General features: G+C 39.2%; 1 protein-coding gene across 5 annotated transcripts in view; it reads right to left on the bottom strand.

Moving 5' to 3' along the window:
- Positions 1–210: 210 nt before the first annotated feature.
- Positions 211–20232, bottom strand: part of SMYD3 (SET and MYND domain containing 3) — a 360402-nt gene continuing 340380 nt past the window's right edge. For 3 of the 5 annotated variants that reach the window (XM_042895284.1, XM_042895285.1, XM_042895287.1), the window contains 2 exons: positions 6913–7021; positions 395–1688 (listed from right to left, as the gene is read on the bottom strand). In XM_042895284.1, coding sequence (XP_042751218.1) covers positions 1587–1688; positions 6913–7021 — 211 coding nt within the window. In that variant the 3' untranslated portion in view covers positions 395–1586. Of the gene's footprint in view, positions 351–394; positions 1689–6912; positions 7022–20232 lie in introns of those variants that run through there. The other 2 variants (XR_006183097.1, XR_006183096.1) reach the window with 2 other exon arrangements.

The raw sequence follows: 20232 nt of genomic DNA on the forward strand, positions 1-20232 counted from the left end.
ACAAGGTCATGTGTGCTTGGTGAGAGGTAGAAGAAAGGAGATGGCAAAGAGAGAAAAAGACATATAGTTGGCCTGACAGAAACATGGAAGTGAATTTTCTTAGAAGTACAGTTAACCAGTATCATAGAATCATAGAATCCTTCGAGTTGAAAGGTACCTTTAAAAGTCATCTAGTCCAAACTCCTCTGCACTAAACAGGGACATCCACAGCTAGATCAGGTTGCTTTGAGCCTGGTCTGGTATGCTGGACTGCTCATATGCTTGAGCCCCAGTCTTCAGCCCGCTGCCTGTTCTGGATTGGGAAGAGGTGACCACACCTGGCTGCATCAATCAGTGTGAGCATTTCCCTGCTTGAGAAGAAAATCCTACTTAGCGTGTACTACAGTGTCTATAATCTCGAATTTGAAGTACAATCTGGGGAAACTGGGCATAGTAAAACCAAACTCTGAAGGCTCAGAAAGGTCTACAAACCACATTATGAGCTTCCTGAGCATGTGCTCAGTGCACCTGTCTGCTACGCAGAAGCAAATGTGATGTCATTCTTTTCTTTAGGTACTTGACTGAGTGTGTAGATGATGGAGGTTCAGAGGCAAGCAGCACTTCTGTGCAAAAGGTTTGGCTTCAGCCCAAGAACTTCACAGTGACACAAGGATCCTTTCACAACCTAGTCACCCTAGAAACCAAGTCATCCTCATTGTTTATTGAATGCAGATACATACTGCATATATAAATTCACCTCTACAAATTCAAGATGCAACTTAGAATATTGGGAATCTTTTAAAGATAAGTGGATCTGGCTTTTGGAAACCACATCTAATGGGAAGTCAAAGGGAAAAACATGATCTCTCTACTTATTTCTATGACTACATCTTGAAGTGCTGGCATAAACTGGCACAAAGAATTGACTGGTCATCTCAATGAAATTATATCATTTTGTAGCAAATGAAGATGGTATGTGTTTCTCAGTATTTATTATCAATTAAATTACGTGTTGTAAATGGATAATCAAGTGTTACCATCTAAATAAGGTGTCTGATACAAAAAAATGTATAGCTGTGTTCTAGTCAACAAGCATAAGATGTACCGTTAGACTTTGTGATCATTCAGAGATAACAGAAAAGATACAGATATCAATACCTAGAAAGCACGTGGGAGAAGCTCAGCAGGAAGTTGTGTTGTGTATCACTGGGATTCCAATTCGATTCTCAATTCTTCCTACATTCACTGCTACTTGGATTTGAGGTTCTGGTTATTAAATATAAACAAATTAAATTTATCCTTGCTTTATGTTTAAGTTTGTAGTTTTATCAGCATGTCTAAGAGCAAATATTAAGATTTACTCACTGCCATTTTGACTTGTAGAAGTTAAAAACTTTCTGAAAACATCACATATTCCTCCAAACCTTAATTCAATCCAGAAGATAATAGAGAAAAACTAATAAACAATAAACATTTTCGTAAAGAAAGTAGGACCTGATGAAAATATACCAAAACCACTTAGGAACACATTAGGAAGCTTCCTAATAACAAAAAGATTTCCGTATCCTTTCTCCTTGAATGTCTCATTTTCCAGATTGGAGTTTTATTCAGTGTACTTTCATGATGGCCTCACACTGTTCCTTTAAGTCCATCAAGGCTTGCATCAGGCTGTGATCTGTCCCATGGGTCACCTTCATAATATCATAGGCCTGGAGAAGAAAACAGAAGGGGACAAGTTAGACATTGTGCAGACCACGTTCAGGGGTTGGTAACTGCAGTGGGGCATGGATGTAAGTGCCAGCTCTCAAGGTGCGGGCTTTAGTGCATGGCAGAGTATCTTAAGTATCTCAAAACCCATAGCAATTTGTCTCTGACAGAGAAGGAAGAACTCACACATTATTCTTAGATGTTAAATCTTCGCTAATGTATTGCACAGAAGGATGTATAGCATAGCAGAAGAAGGTGCTTTTGCACTGAGGCATGAAGGCAATTTTAAGATTGATCACCTATGGCTCCCAAAGTTTTGATACATTATTTCAAAAATGACTGTGATATTTATGTGATATTTAGTAGCCACAAAGACCTATAAGTAGAAATGAATTAGTGCTTAACAACTAGAATTAAGTGCTCAGACTATAAATGGAGAAATGATGCACAGCTTCAAACAAAAAGAGTCTTTGGAGGAACGAATGAAATTCAAACTTCTAGAGATGGGCAAGCACATGGAAATTCTGTCATCACTTATTTTTGTTTCCATTTAGCCACTTTTTTAGAAGAAGAGGTAGGTGGCAAAATGTTGAAAGAACTAGTTGAAATAGCAGTCAAAACAAATCAATGTGCAAAGAGCTCTACAGAGTTAACTTCTGAGCAGCACAATGCCTTACTACTACATGGTAAAACACTGTGAAATAGAACAAAAGAAATTCTCCACATTCACTTTCTTTAGAAATGCCTGAGAAATGTGAAACAAAATCTGAAATCTTCAATTTTTGCAAATTTTTGTTTTAGGAGAAATAAAAAACCCTTCATGTTTTGCAAAACATTTTCAAGACATAATTATATTCCCTGAAGATTTGCTGAAATGTTTTTAGTGTTTGTTTTCCCTAATTTAACATGTTAAGGAAATGCTGTAAACAGTAGGCCCTTATGTGTATTATAGTTGAGCATAAGGTATTAGGCTGCACAAGAACTTTATAAATATAAATAATGGAAGAAGTAGCATAAAAAGCAGTAGGAGCCAGTCCTTACCTGGTAGAGACAGTTTGCATAGAGAAAGATGAATGCTGGTGTGGTGTAGGAATGTAGGATGGTGCAGAGCAGAATAGCTGAAGGTTGGAGCCTGTGCATGCCGCTATGCAGCACAGTGTAGCCACACTCAGGCAAAGTATGGACTGGAGAACTCCAGGATAAAATGGCAAGGTGTATTGGCCACAGGTCCAGACACATTTGGTATTTGGATGGCCTGGTCAAGAAAGTTGATGGACCTATTGTGAATGGCCTGTGTTAACAAGCTGTGCATTTGGACATGTCTGGACACCAGGACAGGCATGCCAGGTCCCAGGGCAGCTGACCTTGATCTTCATCCCACTTACAAGACAAAAGCCTGGCGAGTAGTTATGGTCCTGAGCAGCCTGATGCACAGCTGGAGATGTCCATGATGATACGTCTCTATTGTAAGGCAAAATTCCCTAACTTCTGCCTAACCTTGAGATAACACTGCCATGGCTGACTTCTCTCTCATCCGCAACTGTTTGTTTCCATTTCCTTTCTTTCTTCAGTATGGCAGATAAATGTACCCAATCTTTGTTGTTCTGTCTCCTTCAGAGAGAAAATCATACAATATTCTATCATACATTGAACTACAAGTAAGAACCAGGCTGTACTGAAGTCAGAATAACAATGACTTCTGTAATCCTGAAGGTACATTGGCATGAAGTTATGTAGCTATTTTTTTTGCAAAAATCAGCACAAAATTTAGAATAATTTCACCTCCAAAACAAAGATTTTGTTACTGAGAGTGTATAAAAAGTATGGAGCAATAAGCCAACTCTCTGACACCCCTTTACTCTTCTAAATCTTACAGCTAACCAGCAGAGCCAAGGCTGAGCAGAGTCTTGTTCTTGCATCTGAGAGGAAGACCACACACACCACAATTCTAATTATGAAAAACTATAGTGATTGCAAGGCAGCCGCAGAGGCCGTGGCATCATCAACTATACAGTCTCCCTGAAGAATATAAAACCCATTAGAGTAGTGGTACGACTGTTGCTCCATGAATGCAAATGAAATGCAGCACAGTCATTTGCTCCTGATTTGCATTGGGATGGGATGGGATGCCCATTGTCACAGCTCCCTGCAGATGCAGGATGGCTCCACTCCATCACAGTGAAAGCAGAAAGCAAATGGCCATGAGCTGAGATGGCATAAAGCGAAGGCTGACACGTAAGAGGGAATGTTTCTCTTCGTCTCCCTGTTGAGGGGGGCCCTTATGAATGCAGGCAGAGCTACAACAAAGCCAATCAGTACTGGGCTGGTAAACATTTCAGCATTTGAAGCAAACATCTAGAAGAAGGAAATTTCTTTGCTGTGAAACCTGGGAGTGATTTTCCTCCTCTTCCTACGCTTTTTGCCCTCATGCCAGGAATTACAAGAAAGGGAACAATGTCATACCTCCTGCAGGCCTTCACAAGGCAAAAAAACCATGCCCATCAGCTCACAGAAGGATAGAGACACTTGCTGCAAGGAAGCAGGGGTCAGAAATCAGATCCAAGCCTTCCCCTCTACCCTACTTGTCCTCACAGAGTCCAGCTGCATTCAGGTTATGGGCAATCAAAGTAGGGAGTTTGCAGTTCTATTATGGTATACAAAGACACATACCAAACATTGGTGTTACTGAGCGCACTTTGGGACAAAACCAAAGGGCTCTGCAATTATAGTGGCTGTGCTAGTGCTTCACTTCCAGGCAGCAGAGAGAAGAGCAGTACAGGCTAGGCTGTACAGCCATGTGTGAAGGTGCATGGGTCCTGCACATTTGCACATCTGATGCAGAGGGGCTGTCAAACCACAGTAGCTCTGCGGCTGTGCCTGATTAAACAGGATTTATATGAGTGAGGTGAATTTCACTCAGATCTCGATTCCTCTGCAACTTCCACATCCTTCTCCTTAATGCCACACTGAAATTAGTCTGACGAGGGCTCCAACAGGGTGCTATTCAATGTCAGAGTGTATTAAGAAGAGTAATGAAGCAGAGAAGGCAATCGAGTTTCTGCTCTGAGCGTGTGGCATGCTCTGTTGACACATCTAATCACAAAAGACCAAACTGTGTTGCGATATAACCCCAGGACATTATCTGAGTTGTATTAGGAATCACATCCTTTACTCACAACAAACTGGGAATTATATTTTGCTCTAATTTGTTTCAGTGTAGACAGCAGTGAAGGGAATCAGCTTCAGATCCCACTCAAAGAAGCACTGTGACCCATGTGTACAGGTTGCACAGCAATGCAGGGTGACAGGGACCTTTCCCTTCTGCTCAGCTGTGGGAGTGGGAGGTAAGGCTCTCCCTGACTTACATGTAGGGGTGGAAAGGGGGAGATGGAAAGGGCAGCAGACGGAGATGCAATAGAATTAGTTTGTAAGTGGCTCTGCATCCCAGCTGCAAAGCCCTTACTGTATCCTTTTGGCTTGGAGACCAAGATTAGAGATGCACCAACCATGGCAAGAACAGTAAACAACATGTTCCTTTCCTTTTTTTTAGACAGAGGATATCAAAGCTTGAAAAAAGGTTTCTGTGTTAAATATCGCTCTGCACTTGAAGAATAATGCAGTAACAATCTGGATTGCAGTGGGCAACTTAGTAGATACATACAAAAAGCTATCACAACTTCTGCCTTCATTGACAGCAGCAAAGATGTAGATGTAGACAGAGATGGCTCTAGGAGAGTTAACTCCATTTTCATTTAATGCTGTATCACATTAGAAAAGCTACTAGAAGTACATCTGTTGACGTATTGCAGAAATCTCTATGAAGATCTCTCCTCTGTCTGGGAGCCCACTGCTTGCTAAAAAGGAAGGTCTGAATGTTGGGAAATTATAAATATGACAGGGGAAATAGAACAGCAGATTACCTGGCACATGACAGATATATAGCTTATTGCTGAATAATGAATGGGAAATATAATTGATTACTGTCACATCAGCTTCTTAATCATCAGAATTGGCCGCAATTTAAGCTAAATATCTATCAAGTGAAGATTTAAGTTACTGGGATTTAGTAAAAAAAAATCAAATTTATTATTTAAATAAGTGAAAATTATCAGTTATTCAGTTTGTATAAATGATCAGATGTTAAAACCTAATAGATATGGCGCTTAAAAAAAGCAAGCACAAAATACTAAGTTATCTATAGAGTCATGAATGTTATCTAAAGGAGATCCAGACAAGAGCAGAACATCAACTTAAAGCAAGGCACCAGCTTCATCCAACTGTCAGCCCTGGGGCCTGCTCCTGTCTGCAGCACTGAGCTAAGGCATTAAAAAGCCTCAATCAGGCACCAGAGGTGGGCAGGAAGATGAGCTGGAGAACCTCACAGAACTGGTATTGTCTTCAGGCTAACTTCAGCAAAAGGGAGTTGGTAACACACATGAATGAGCCTGGCACTTCTTGAAGCAGCATGTTGTCCAGGAGGAGAAAAATACCCCAGCAGTGATGTAGGGTTTGAGATGGGAAGTGAGTGAGCCCATGTTCTGAAGACACATCACTCCTGAAAGAGGATTCTTCAATGTATTTAAGATGATAGTAACAGCAATATAATGGCAGGACAAATAGTCTAGCGTAGGAGGAGACGAATACAAAATCAGTTTAGGTCCAGCAGGGATAGCTTAAAACCAAAAAGCAACTTGTAAAATGACTGCAAAAACAGACTGAAGATGTGAATGATACAGAAATAGAAGGGATCGAGAAGCATGCCTGTTGATGGTGTTGTTCACGATAAAATACAAGCACTAAAAGGCAAAGTTCTTCTATCCAAAATCACAGATACCTATAGGGAAGAAAGAGGGTGGAAACCACAGCTCTGCTCCTTCTTTTTACTTTCATTGGTCCCGGATTCTCTACTCTATGGTAAGGTGAGCAGAAGGCACTGAGATATTTTTATCTCTTAGATCTAATAGTCATTTTTCACTCAGCCACCTCTGAGCTATCAAACTGTAATTAGCAGTGACTGATACCAAAAAAAAGCAGTCCCTGAAACACTACAACAGTGACCCATCACTGCATTCAGCTGCAGCTTGAGGAAGCAGCAGCAATGATAGAAAAGGTGGTGAGAAATATTCAAAGGCACAAATTACAATCAGGACAGGAGGGAAGGGAATCCACGGTGGGTTTGGGGTTAGCAAAGGAGTGGGGAAAGAAGGAGCAGTCCAAAGTACTGACCTGTTTCAAGGTCTCCAGTGCCTGATGTAACATGCCTTGACTGTACTGCAGTTTGCCCACTCGCATCAGCTGCACAGCCCTCAGTGGATGGAAATCAGGATAATACAGCCTGCGGAGAAAAGGGAGGGAAATGCGTCACTGGGTCGGCTCTCACCTTCACAGTCACTGCCTCTGTGGAAAGCTATTAGGGTGGGACTGCAAGGTCCTTGTGAATGTTAATAAGGTACTCAGAGAAAATTAGCTGCTCTACCAAGAAGCATGAAATACTGAGGGGAATTAGAAAATTATTACTCTCTATCTCAAAGGAATGCCTTTAACATTATCCTGTTAGAAAGTGACTGGAGTGGGATTATTTCATTTGCTACTGTTGGATAGCACAATAGCATTTACTGTACTTAGTGTTGCAAACAGAGGTTGTTCACAATCCTACATCCCTGAAGAGGTATAATTTTTGCAAGGGTGCTTCAGTAGGAAAACCTGTCCTAGATTCGATAAGATGAAGGAAAACGACTGCAGGCGACACCAAGTGTGTCATCATTTCTGAAGGTTTGCTTGCTGCTCCCTATTGCAGAAAGAACTGGCAATGCATGTACAAGGAAATATTTTGGATTCGACTCGTGAATATAGGCAAGGTATTTGCTAGCATGAGGAAAAACTCCTTTTCTCAATTTCACAGATGCAGAAGTTTTCCATCAACCTCACTGGAGTTACTTTCAGAACAACATATGTTGAGATGAAAGCAGAACTGTGTTCTCTTTTCCTGAGGACGTAGATGGAGGGCAATGTCATCATTAATTCCCCTCAAGACACTCATGAAATGTCGTAAGTCTAAAATGTGAATAAGTAAGCATCATGGAAAATGCTTGCACACCCCAAATCCCTTTTTCTGCTGATTTCACACAACTTTGGTGAAGACACAGAAACACATGGGAAGCATGCCCAGTAGGATCTCTGTACCCTGATCTATAAAGGCCTCTCCAGAGGCAGCAGAAACCAGCTTCATGTGAAGAATTCATCCTAAATTCCCATGTGCACACACCGTTCAGACTGCAAAACTACAAACAGTGCACAGCGGTGTTCTCAGCCCTCTTGGGGGTTGCATCCCAAAAAGGAGAGTCAGTAGGCTAAAGAAAAATGGCAGTACTTGTCTCAGTCCTAACTGGTCACTAAGGAATTTCAGTGATTCAGATGAATAGGCACTAGAAATTTATCAGAAGGGTTATTTTTAGATCTTTTTTTTTCTGATTACTGTATCAATTAACATGGTGCTTTCTGCTACTAGTTAAAGAAAAAAATGCAACTAAGTCTGAGATTTTGATGTGGATTAGCAAAGAGTAAATGGGAATTGCAGAGATAGCATGTCACAAATGGGAATAGTGATGACGTGTGCAACTTTCTAAAACTTGCAAAACAATGATACCAATATGGGTGCATATTTCTGCCCTCACCTGTGACTGTGGCTATGAATGCAGTAAAAAGGTAATTCCCCCTTTAATTCAGGGCTACTGAAATATTGGGAAGCCTTGGGCAATGATCATGGCCATAGAAGCAGCAGCAAAGAGTTTTCCGTGGATAACTTTCTGCAGTCCTTGGCAGACTTTGCTGCACCCTGCTCTGATTCTTTTCTGTCTCGTCCTTCATGAGATCACATGGACAAATCCAGGCTGCGCTTCAGTCTGGCAAGATGTGGCTTGCTGAACTTCACAAGGATCCACCAGAGTGCAGAATCCATCCCTGCATGCAGATGGGTCTCTCTTTATAGCTCGCACATTCACTTGCAGTCAGTAAAGATTTACCACTGTGGTATGGGCAATGCCCAGAGAAAACAGGAGGCTATTTAACAATGTCAGGTACTCTGTCCAGACTACCAACCATAAACTAAAGCAAGTGAAAATTTAAGATGAGGACATGGGAGGGCTAAGTGTGGAACAACGAGCTCTGAGTTCATAAATATTTACAAAGCTATTTTACTGCACTGATTTATGTGCAGATCTTATGCATGTATATAGTTACATTTGCAAGTCTTAAAATTGACATTTGAAACTACTATTTATTATCATATTCTGGAATAAATCTGTTAAACTACTGGAACACCTTTCATGAAAACATCTACATTAAGTGAGTTTATAAGAGAAATTTAGGCAGCTTGCGGCTCTTCTGGAAGACATGTAAGTGGGCAGAAAGTCATTCGCTTCTTCCAGGCATCCCCAGGATTCAATATTATGTAAAGATGGCATGGCAAAAAGAGTTAAGAAGCAGTGTCAGGTACTTGAGAGCAAATCTGTTATCCTTGTATGTTGCTCTGAACAAAACAAATGGATATGTTTAATACTAAGGAAGACATTTACCAGCCAGAGAAACTGGTACCTAAAGACACCTAAAGACTGTCAGCAAGAAAATAACACAACTATAGAGGAATACGTCCTGCAAAACATGGTGCAGCTTGGGAAGAGTAGGATTTCAATCTGAAAAGGATTTTATGAGATTTACCAAGGCTTGAGGGATGGGAAGGGAACAGCATCAAATTGAAAGACAAAATAAAGGAAGACAGCTCTGTGGCGTGATGTTTCCTGCCCCTTGGCACTGGTCAATGCACAGCAATTCACTTGCAAAGAAAGATTAAACAGACTGCAATAACTATCAAGTAAAGCTGCATTGTAAACAAGAGGACTAGAGGAGGCTTGGAGAAATCTTTAGATTTTAAAACCCAGACTTAATCTAAGACAGTACAACTCTGTTTCAGCCTCTGGCTAACAGCACCCAAGCCAGCCTGTCCCTTGCCTGTCTGCTGGTCCCCAGCTTGGTGTCACCTGCAAACAACAGCAAAGCAACTTCTAGTGCCTCCTCCAGGTTATTGGTGGAGGTGTTAGGACCAGTCCTGAACAAGTCCCATGCAGCACCAACTGGTACTGGCTGGCATTCAGTCAGCAACATGCTGGCCATAACCCTCTGACTTCCACCATCCAACCCTTTTGTTACCTATCAAGCAGTCTGCTCATCTGCACTGTAATATTCTAACCTGGATGACAAATCCTTGACCCTCATGGCCTTTCATATATGATAGTCAGTAACGTGGCCAGCTCTCTTAGTGCTTTTGCTGGAAGCAGCCATCAAGCCCCATGGGTTTGTATGGTTTATACTCTCTCAGAAAGTCCCCAGATCAACTCTCTTTCTGGGTTGCGCCAGACAGACTGCACAGGCAAAGAAAACACTGTCTAGCTGACTATCCAAAACCTCAAATGAAAACTATTCCTCAGTCTCCAGGTAGCTTACTTCAGTGTTTCACTATTCCAGGAACCATCAATTTCTGCATTTCATTCACTTAATAGAAAGATATCAATTTTCAGTAGACAAAGATAAGGCCAACACTCTGTAAAGCCATAGTAGTTTCTAATGCACCACGAATTTGATAGCACCTATTTGCAGTTCAGCCCTGACATTTGCCTTGATTAACCTCCAGAGCAGTCACTGTTCATACACTTCATAAAGAAAAATTTTCTTCATTCTATATCTCTATTTCAGCTCTGAATCCCTTCAAGCAATCATCTGCATTCTTTTATATACAACAATGTAAAAAAAAAAAAAAAAAGTAACAGAAACAAACTTGACAAATTTTAGTCAACTCCTTCTACTTCTTAATACTATGATTCCTCTAATTTTACTCAAATTATCTCCCATTAGAGCATGAATAATCAGAAATTTTGTGTTCTCCCAGAAGCTAAAGCCTACTATTAAAAAAAAAAAATATGCAAAATCACTGTCATTTCTGATACCTCATATTTTAAAATAAATTCCTACCCTTTCCTCTGTCTCTGTAAATCTGTCTGCAAGGTTAACATTTGCACCTTTGTCTTTAGCCTGACGTAATTAGAAGCAGGCAGGATTTGTAAAACCTGAAATGAGGGTTTCAAATGGAAATGTTACAAGGCTCTTCAATATGGTGATACGTGAAAAGTGATGCCATACATGACTGCAAATTGCTTTGTAGTACCTTTTAGTACAAGTAAATATGACAGCATAAAAGACATAAAGCAGTTTTAGGAGCCACAGCAACAGAGAAGGAATTAAGAACAGGCTTCTGGGCTTCAGGAAAGGTGTGAGCCGAATGTAAAGAGGAAAGCATCAGCCTCCAGACAGAAATACACTAGCTATGCAGGATGGAAATGTTCACACAAATACACCACCTGATAAGTGTGACCCTCTTTTCTTCTTCTTCCTCTTTTTTTTTTTTTTTAACTTATTCTTTATTTCAGATTGAATCAATATTTGAGTACATTCATTAAAGCTGTTCACATGACTGCAGTCTAAGAATTATTTTTATGGTGTCCAGCTATTTGCTTTTTTCATTATTCATTGATGCGACACTGGTCATTTAATTCACATGATTATTTTTCCATACAGTGACTGGGATGATTTTTAGGACAAATTTAAGACAAATTGTTAATTATGCTAAAAAGTACAAAATCTTTGGTATCTATCGACATTTCCAAGAATGATCCAGTTGCTTTATGAACAGTCAAAGAAATCATATTCCTCGGGAATACAGAACAGGTAAACTACCTGTGCTCATCTGGGAGCCCATACATCTTAATACTTAAAAAAAGGGACTGTGCTACAGCTGCTCATTCTGATCTCTAAATTTCACCTATCCATTCCCATACCAAAAACAGGAATCTGAAGCTGAAATAGTGCTTCAGTGAAATATTATAGAAAATATCCTTTTTTATAAATAATTAGTTTAATATTATAACAATCTCTGGCCCTGCACAAGAGTTTCGTCTGAAATAAAACAAGGCTATAGGGTTACTTCTGGAGGAAATGAGAAGATGTTTTTGATACTGGAATAAATGACTTTGTTTTCCATGCGAAGTATTAGAAGTCAAATTGTAATTGTACAATTTCTCAGGGCAGTATACCTACATTAACTGATGTATAATCTTTAGAGTTCCCCCATGGAAGTCTGGCCCTGTTCTCACGTTATCACATGTTTTTTTCTTGGAATAAAAACAGTTTAAACAGACATTCATTTTTCTATTTTTTTTCTATTTTTTTTCCCCTGATATTACCTCTGTCACTTGTGTGATCAATCCTTCAGCACTAGCATGGAGGATTTCCTGGAGGTAACTGCTAGTGCACATCCCTAGCTAACAACAGAAAGTCAGCCTTGTTCTTTGAGTCAGCCATGGTCAGCTATCAGTAGAGATACGTAGACATTGCACCTCTGTTCAAACCTCCTTTGGAAGTCTCTATACTCTTGACTGTAATACATCTTGGCTGTAGATTTTTACAATTTAATTTACATGTGCTCTCTATCTGTATTACTGCTTTATCAACAAAATCCTCTGTTATCTTAAATATTGAAAGATTCATCAAAGACCACAACTCATTTAAGTGCGCCATCATACTGAAAAGAACAGCATGACTGCACTTGCACTGCACAATTGAGAAACTGAGGCATGGGTCAGTGAAATGATTTCTTGAACGTTACAAAAGAAAAACCCCTGGGAAAGCCAAGAATTGAACCTGGATCTCAAGAACTGTGTGTGCAGGTTCAGGCAATATTATCTTTTTCATAGTTCATGCAGGGCCTGGTTCTCAGAGTCATGCTGTCTTGTCTGTCTTTCTGTTTCTGCCAAGCCAAATGAAAGTAAATACAGTTTTTTAGGCTTAAAAGGCATGCTGTATTTCACAAACAAAATGCAGAAACAGTAGTATTAGTTTAGAAATTTTTGTGACAGACAGCCAATTTCTTTTTAATTTTTTTTTATTCTGTCCTCACTCCAGACATGTCCCTTTATCTCTGTGAAATAACTGCCACTAAAAACAATTCAGAATTTAGATCTGTGAAATCATGGTTCAAAATCTTTTTCATCACATCTATGTCTTATAGTCTTCTACTAGTATTTGTTTCAATAATTTAACTGATGTGATCAAATAAGCAATCACACTTCTTAACTGACTGAATTCACAAGAAATGTTAGCTATCCATCTAAGAAATCATTTCTCTCTGGCTGCTGATCATTCTGCTGTATTCCTTATGGTGACAATCTATGCCACATCAAAATAGATTTCGTTCCAGATGTTGGCTTGTTGAATGATAACTTTAATAAAATGATGGAGTGGTATAAACCACTATTTTCTTCTTGGCTCTGGATCAAACTACTCAACTTAAAATGCTGATGCTGTCTGAGTGGTCCATGTGAAGTGTTCTGTCTTCTGATGTTAGGAAATGTTAGGGTAAGAAATAGTGTTTACTTTGGAATGGAAGAAGGAAAGGACTTTACAAAAATTGTCCCTTTGTCCTGGCTGATCTCCAGAGTATCTTGAAGCTCTTGCTATTTTTGTCATGAGGTCATCATCTAAAGATAGTAGGATGTACTGTTACTTCAGAGAGGAATACACTGCCTAAGTCCTTGCATAGCCAGAGGAAGAAGAGGACAGGGTCAACAATTTAGTTCAAATAACTTATTCAGAGAACAACTAGAAAGTGAAAAAGAGTATGTTTACAGCCAGAAAACTCATGAAGTCTAAGAAAGACAGCAAAGGAAGAGTGGGAGAACAATAATTACTAAGAACATGCATGGGAAGAGATGTAAAATATGGAAGGGAAACGTGTACTAGAGAAATATTAATCTGTGACAAAGACCTTGGTGTTCACACTCTACCCTGAGCAATTAATCTACTGCAAGTCACTGATGTTAAGAAAAGTGTCCTACCCTTGGTATCTCATATGGCTAGAATACAGCTGCAAGACTGGATGCAGATACAAGCAATGCAAGTTCAGACTCCAGTGTTCTGCAAGATCATGAATCTACACGTCTGTGTGACATTTCCTTTTCAGCCACAGAATGAGAGCTCAACCTGGGAAAGAATGAGAAGCGCTACCATAATTCCTATGCTCACTGCAGAAAACTTAACTCTAATTTGTTCCCTGTCCCCTTGTTATGAAAGGAGTCCCCCCAGTATTAGTGCAACCCACATCTAATTGTAACTACAGTTAGTAAACCTCAGAGAGGTGATGTGAGTGTGCATGAGCATGTGCAGGTGCAAACTGCACACCAAAGGATGCATCTGGCAGTGTCACCAGCATCAGTGCAAAAGGCCTTTTCTCCACTCATCAGTATCTCAGATCACCTTAGATGTGTGTTGTAATAGAGAAGGCTGATAATGTGAGTTAGATCAGTAGTTTAAGCAACAATTATCTTTTTTTTTTTTCTTTTTCTATCATACCTCCAGATAATTCTGTGGAGAAACTATCAGGTGTGGTGCAATAACTCCAGATAAAGGATTACAAACACTAATGTCAGACAGGATGGCTGGGGTTCGGAGAGACATTGTTCTCATGACAGCCGTGGGTCAGGAGAGAATTACAAGTTCTTTCACTGAGTTCCTGTTACTTTCCAGTTCTGGAGATGAGAGAATTATTGTTGTTTTTATTATTATTATTTTTACCCATAAAGGTGTTCTTGTAAGCATTTACATATACAATTGTGGTTCTGAAGTAATCTCTATTACTTGAGGAAGAGATTTTGGAGTTAAAATATATACTTCTACAAAAGCATTTGTTCTGTGAATGTTGCGGTCAAAAAAATTCAAGCCAAACAGAACATTAAGATATTTTTTAGGAAAGCATAAAAGTGTTGTAAAAATACACCATACCCCTACATCTTGAGTATTGCATGCAATTCTGATCCTGTCACTTCAAATGAGCTCAACAGATAGGTATTCATATACCTGGCTTTACTTCTTTTATGTCAAATTTTCCATCTTTAAGGTGGGAAAACAGTCTACTCATTGGGGGTTAAATTCAATGACTTTTGTGAAGAGCTTTGAGAGTTCAACAGGAAGCTACACGGTTAAAATGTGACAGCTAAACAAGACCATCTGTCTGTACTGGAGAACACTAACCTCTGTCTAATCACTCAGCTGGCTAGAAAATTTCTTGCCCAAAAAAGCATGTAAATTGCTCTAGAGTTTCTTAGAAAATAAAACAATCTGCAAGAAAATGGAGAGGGAAAACAGCATTCTTTACAGGAATAATAAAAAAAAAAAGAGACTGGCTATGAACTTTATGAATAGCAATCATGAGCAACAATCTCCAAAGCTCTAAAGGGCTGCCTGAAATCCAGTTGATTTAAAGAACAGATTTTTTCAATCAATGCCACATCACCTCTTCATAGGTGGAAAAAGGTGCAATCCTTCTAAGGCAGGAGCTTCCAAGGCTAGACCAAGGATGCTTGAACTCTCTATTTGTAATAGGAAGCAGCAAGTATTTTTCAAGTGAAGTCATGTTTGCTGTACAACTTGATTAATGAGTACATTTGTATCTTGGAAGAACAGGCAGGGGGCAAGAAAATTTAAGAGAAGTTTGCTTGAGGAAGAAAAGGACCCATGAAACAAATATTTCAGTTCACAGAAATTTAAGCAATTTTCAAGCTTTCATGCTTTACATTGTATCTCATATCAGTACCTGGTTTACTTTATGAGCTACTGTCTCCAATGGCTAAATCCAACCTGTATGTTACAGATAGCAGAACATTTCAAGGAACCTTCCACTGATGTAAATTGGTATAATATCACTGATTTTAATGCTTGGTGCATTCACTGATGTGGTGACATCAGCTTTTGCTAGCACATGGAACACCATGCATGTAAGAGCTATAAAACAACGTTAATGTCAGCATCACAGAATCAAAATCAAATTTCCAAAACATTGCCCAAAATGTGTAGTATTTTGGATTAAAAGATGTTTGTTTCACTTTTTGTTCAAATGTTGCTTTCTTTCTTCAATGCTCACTGGGACAACCACTCTGTAATCATATATAATCATAGTTGTTCAAAGAGATCCTGAGGTTTTGCAACATTATACTGAGTTGCAGCTACGCAGCCTAGTGACCCAGAGCTTGTTTAGAGATGTGTGAGACAAGAGGATAAAATATACTTTCCAACAGAATAGAGTTTTGCAAAGAATTTCCTCACTACAAGGCTCTAGACTGTACATGCAGATTAGGGCATTAGTGTTTGCATCTTAACGCGACAAAGTTACTTCTATAGGCATGACAAGGCATGAAGGCATTCATTTAAGCTGAAGTGCAATGCATTTGGGTACACACTGAGTAAATCTCTCAACTTTAAACAGAAACAAATAGTTTGCAGGCTGCAAATATGGGGTACAATATGCCCAAAGTCAGCTCCCAAAGAATTAACTGTTTTATCTCTCACTTAGTGGCTCCTATATAAACATCCATAATGGGTCTATTGAGAGAATAACATTTTCTCAAATTATGGGAACTCTAGTCACTGAGAGGAGAGCCATAGAACACCGGCTACCCCCTTGGGCCAGACCACAATTGCAGTGATCAAACATGACATGGAAGAAAATGGCCATGAGCCCATTAGACTTACAAAAACAACAAATATAATCAAAGAAAAAAGCTTTGATCTGCACAGGAAATTATGAGAAGATATATGACTGGGACAGGATCAACCCAGGCCCTACGACGGTACTTTCACAGGCCCAATTCTGACAAGAATCATCTGGAACAATCTGGTAAACATTAACCTTGCATTCCATTCACTGAGGGCAGCAGACACAAATAAAGAGCTTCAGTTGCAATACAGGCACATGAATAAGATGCTTATAACAGCCTAAAATTACGAAATGTTGAGCAACCACATTCTCTCTTCGTCAATTCTGTAGATGCAATTAACACACTGACATGGCATAGGAGAGGAAATGAGCAAAAGAAACAGACGTAGACTTTATCGAGTATATTCTTTCTATCAAATGTCAGTCGTGTCCCATTGAGCTAAAGACTGTGATACTTGGCCCATGGTTCCCTGACAATTTCTGCACTCCAAGACAAGGTTCATAGATCTAGCTCTGAACTAACAGCTAGCACATAGGGAAATGCTCCAGCAAGCTGTTGTGCAAGTGCAGCAAAGCTGCTAGGGTAACCTATCTAGATTAGACAGGTTATGGCCTACTCCATCAACCTGCGCCACAGGTCATACTCCCTTGCCAGCAAAAACCCTTTAACACACAGTATTTACAATTGGTTTGCCATTACACATCCCAGTCTTTCCTTAGGCAAGACCTCCAGTTTATCTCACAAATCATGCCTAACATTTCTAATTTCTGAATGACCTTTTCCCTCTTTTCCCAAATACTGTCTCCCATTTTCTTCTCAGTTTTCCTCCTGTATTTGCTGTATCATTCTTTCCTTGGCTATTTACCCTATTCCTTACATTTCCTTCTTTCTCTATTCTTTATACCACCAGGTTGCTTTTTCCCCCTCTTACTTCCTCTGTCATCTTTTCTTTCTTATAATTTTTCTTCCATTCCTAGGCCCTGTCCACCTACAAATAACCAAAGTGACAGAAGGTGATTGATCACTTGGCTGGGTTACATGCAAAATACGTACCTCCGAAGCTGTTTCAAACTCTCTGTATGCAATAAAAACTATAGCATGTTAAGACATGCAACAGTGTACTGTGCATAAAGCCTCAGGAAACTACCCATTGATCTATGACATGTCCATAAATTTCTGTTGCCTAAAGGGCATCTTTCTAAAATGGTACAGGAGGCAGACATGAAAAAAATCTGTGAATACTCTTTTGTGACATATAGGAAAACCATATACTTAGTCTTCACTTTTAACTATGAATCCATGAGGGATGAAGCAGGCATCAAAAAAAAATGGCATTTACTTGCCTCAAGCAAAACCAAAATGTTACAGGCTCAGCTTGTAGCACAATGGCATTTCACCATTTCATTGTCAATTTGTGATTTCTCTGAAATGTGACTTAGATATCTCTTGGCTTTCATGGCACCCAATCTCAAGACTTCTGTAGTGGTTTGTATCTTGTGCTGAAACAGATGCATCTCAACTGAGTGCAGCAAAAGACCTGCCTAGCAAAATGATGCTCTCCTGTCAGACGACAGTTTATTTCCTAGAAACACGGAGATCTTTCCTGAGGTCACCTTGCACCCATATATTAATGCCACTACATACTTTTTGAATACAGATTCATTGCTCTTCTTCTGAGATATGTTATTTCTTTTTCTGCTCATGGTGTTACACCAAGCAATGTTCTTGATCCATCCCCTCCCTGTTTCAACAAGACTCTGTCAAAGCAACTTTGATTGACAGGAAAGACTAGTACTTCAAAGGTTTCTGCTAATTATTTTCTGGCTTCCTGTAGGTTTTTGTGGATAAAACCTATGATTTATTCTATCATAGTTTTTGATATTTAGGGCAGTTCTTTACATTTCCCCTTATCAGATTAACAGCTGATGAGTTGTACCTTCATATGATAAGGTATATGTCTCAGTTCTAGCCTTTACTTAGCTGGTGCTATCATCAGCTGCTGTCCTTAGTCTTGAATAATCAGATCTGCTTTCACCCAGCTCTACTATGGATATGCAGCAAGATGAATATATAGTTGTGCTCCTGGTTTGATTTTTCTTGGCAGCTTTGCCACATGTCCAGTCCACCTTTTTCAGTCATGTTTAAGAGGCCGTCCTAAAGCTGAATGACCACTGCTTTGATGATTAGGCCACATTTTTGAGACTTAACTTCCAGTCTCCTCAGAAAGCACCTAGATTACTACGGTAATTTTCATACAAATCAAATTTTAAGTTAAAATATAAGTCCATGAAAAAAAACCCACCAAAACTATGCATTGCTAGATGTTACCATTCTCTTTACCAGTGCATGTCCAGAACAGCAGTATGAATGATATCTACTTCCAAACACACAGTTTCTAAATCACAATTCAGTAGAAGGCTTGGATAATTTACCCATGTAATAAGACTTTATATGTTGCTATAAAGTACAAATAATGCTAACCATGCAAGTAAGTTATACAAAATATGAATCTTTCCTTTTGTTGCTAGTTTGAGACATTATACAGTAGATGCTTAAAAAAACTGCAGAGTCTAATTTTTTGTGACACTTGTTTATGAATAGAGATGAGTCAAAAATGAAATTTTGCTGTGCAAGGAAGTACACTGATAGCACGAACACTACTGGATAGCAAAAGTATTTCCCCCGTGACATAAGTAGATTTAAAATGAAGGCATTCAGATATGCAGATTGCTTTGGCATTTTAAAATATGAGAAAAAGGATTAAATATAAACACACTACAGTTTTTTGATTCCTACATTATACAACATAGATTAAGTCATCTCATACAGTATGTCATACAATGTTATACAACATCCAAGATAACATTTTAAGCCAGTTTCATGTGGACAAATATTTATACAAGAAAAAAACACAATGAAAATGGTTATCTGCTTCTCCTCTTAACAGAGAAGCACTAACTGGAGAGATTATTGGCTTAAAGAGTACAGGAATGTCTTGTTTTGTCTATACTCCAGGGGACTTACATTCATCTCATCCATTCCTTTTATCTCCTCTTCTAGCAGTTTTGTCTTTCTATTTCAAACCTCTTCCTCAGTCAACCCTCCTCCAAACCCTTCACCAGCAAACCTTCTTTAGCTTTCACTATAGCTTGATCACCTCCAAGGCTTCTTTCTCTGAATATCATTCTTACATCTTTACCTGGAAAATGCTCCTGACAACATCACCAACCTCCACAGTCATCAGACCTGCCATCCGCGTCACAAGCCCTATGTACAGAGTAGGGTATCAAAATATCAGATGCTTTCATTGTCAGCACATCTGTAGCATGACCCTACAAGTAACAGTTTTATTTTTAAAAGCAGTGAATACCCATCCATGTGAAGAATATGTTCTGTAAATCAAAACAGTGAACAAACTGACAGCAGTGCAGGCCTTCCATACTTGTAGAGCACTTTACGCAGTATCTTTGTCACCCAGTAACCATTTTATGAGTGCAAAATTATTAATGACTACCCACCTTATGTGCTCTACTGTATCACATTTACTACTTTATTCAAAACTCAATGAGCTCTAACAAATAGCTAAATGAGTTAATAAGCTGAATAGGCTGAAAGAGGATTTTACAAACACTTTTTAGGGTATTTGATCAAAAGTCAATTCCACACTTGCCATCGTACAGTGCCTATCTGAATGTACCCTGAGTTGACTTGATTTGAAATTATGACTACGTAATGTGTGAATTAAAGGTGGAGTCTTTCTGCCATGTTGTAAATGCTCCCAGGGAAAACAAACATAAAGCTATTTCACATCTAATTTGAACCATTTCCAAAGTGAATTGGGCCATGCCGCATTAAATCAAGAGAAACATAAGTATCTGAAAAGATTTAATTAAAGTACTTTAAAGTCTATTTGGGTTATTTACTACTGAGGTGAAAGTACTGGACAAAG

Source organism: Lagopus leucura, unplaced genomic scaffold (genome assembly GCF_019238085.1).
Source record: "Lagopus leucura isolate 7727_CA_CO unplaced genomic scaffold, USGS_WTPT01 Super-Scaffold_73, whole genome shotgun sequence".
NCBI classification, from domain to species: domain Eukaryota; kingdom Metazoa; phylum Chordata; class Aves; order Galliformes; family Phasianidae; genus Lagopus; species Lagopus leucura.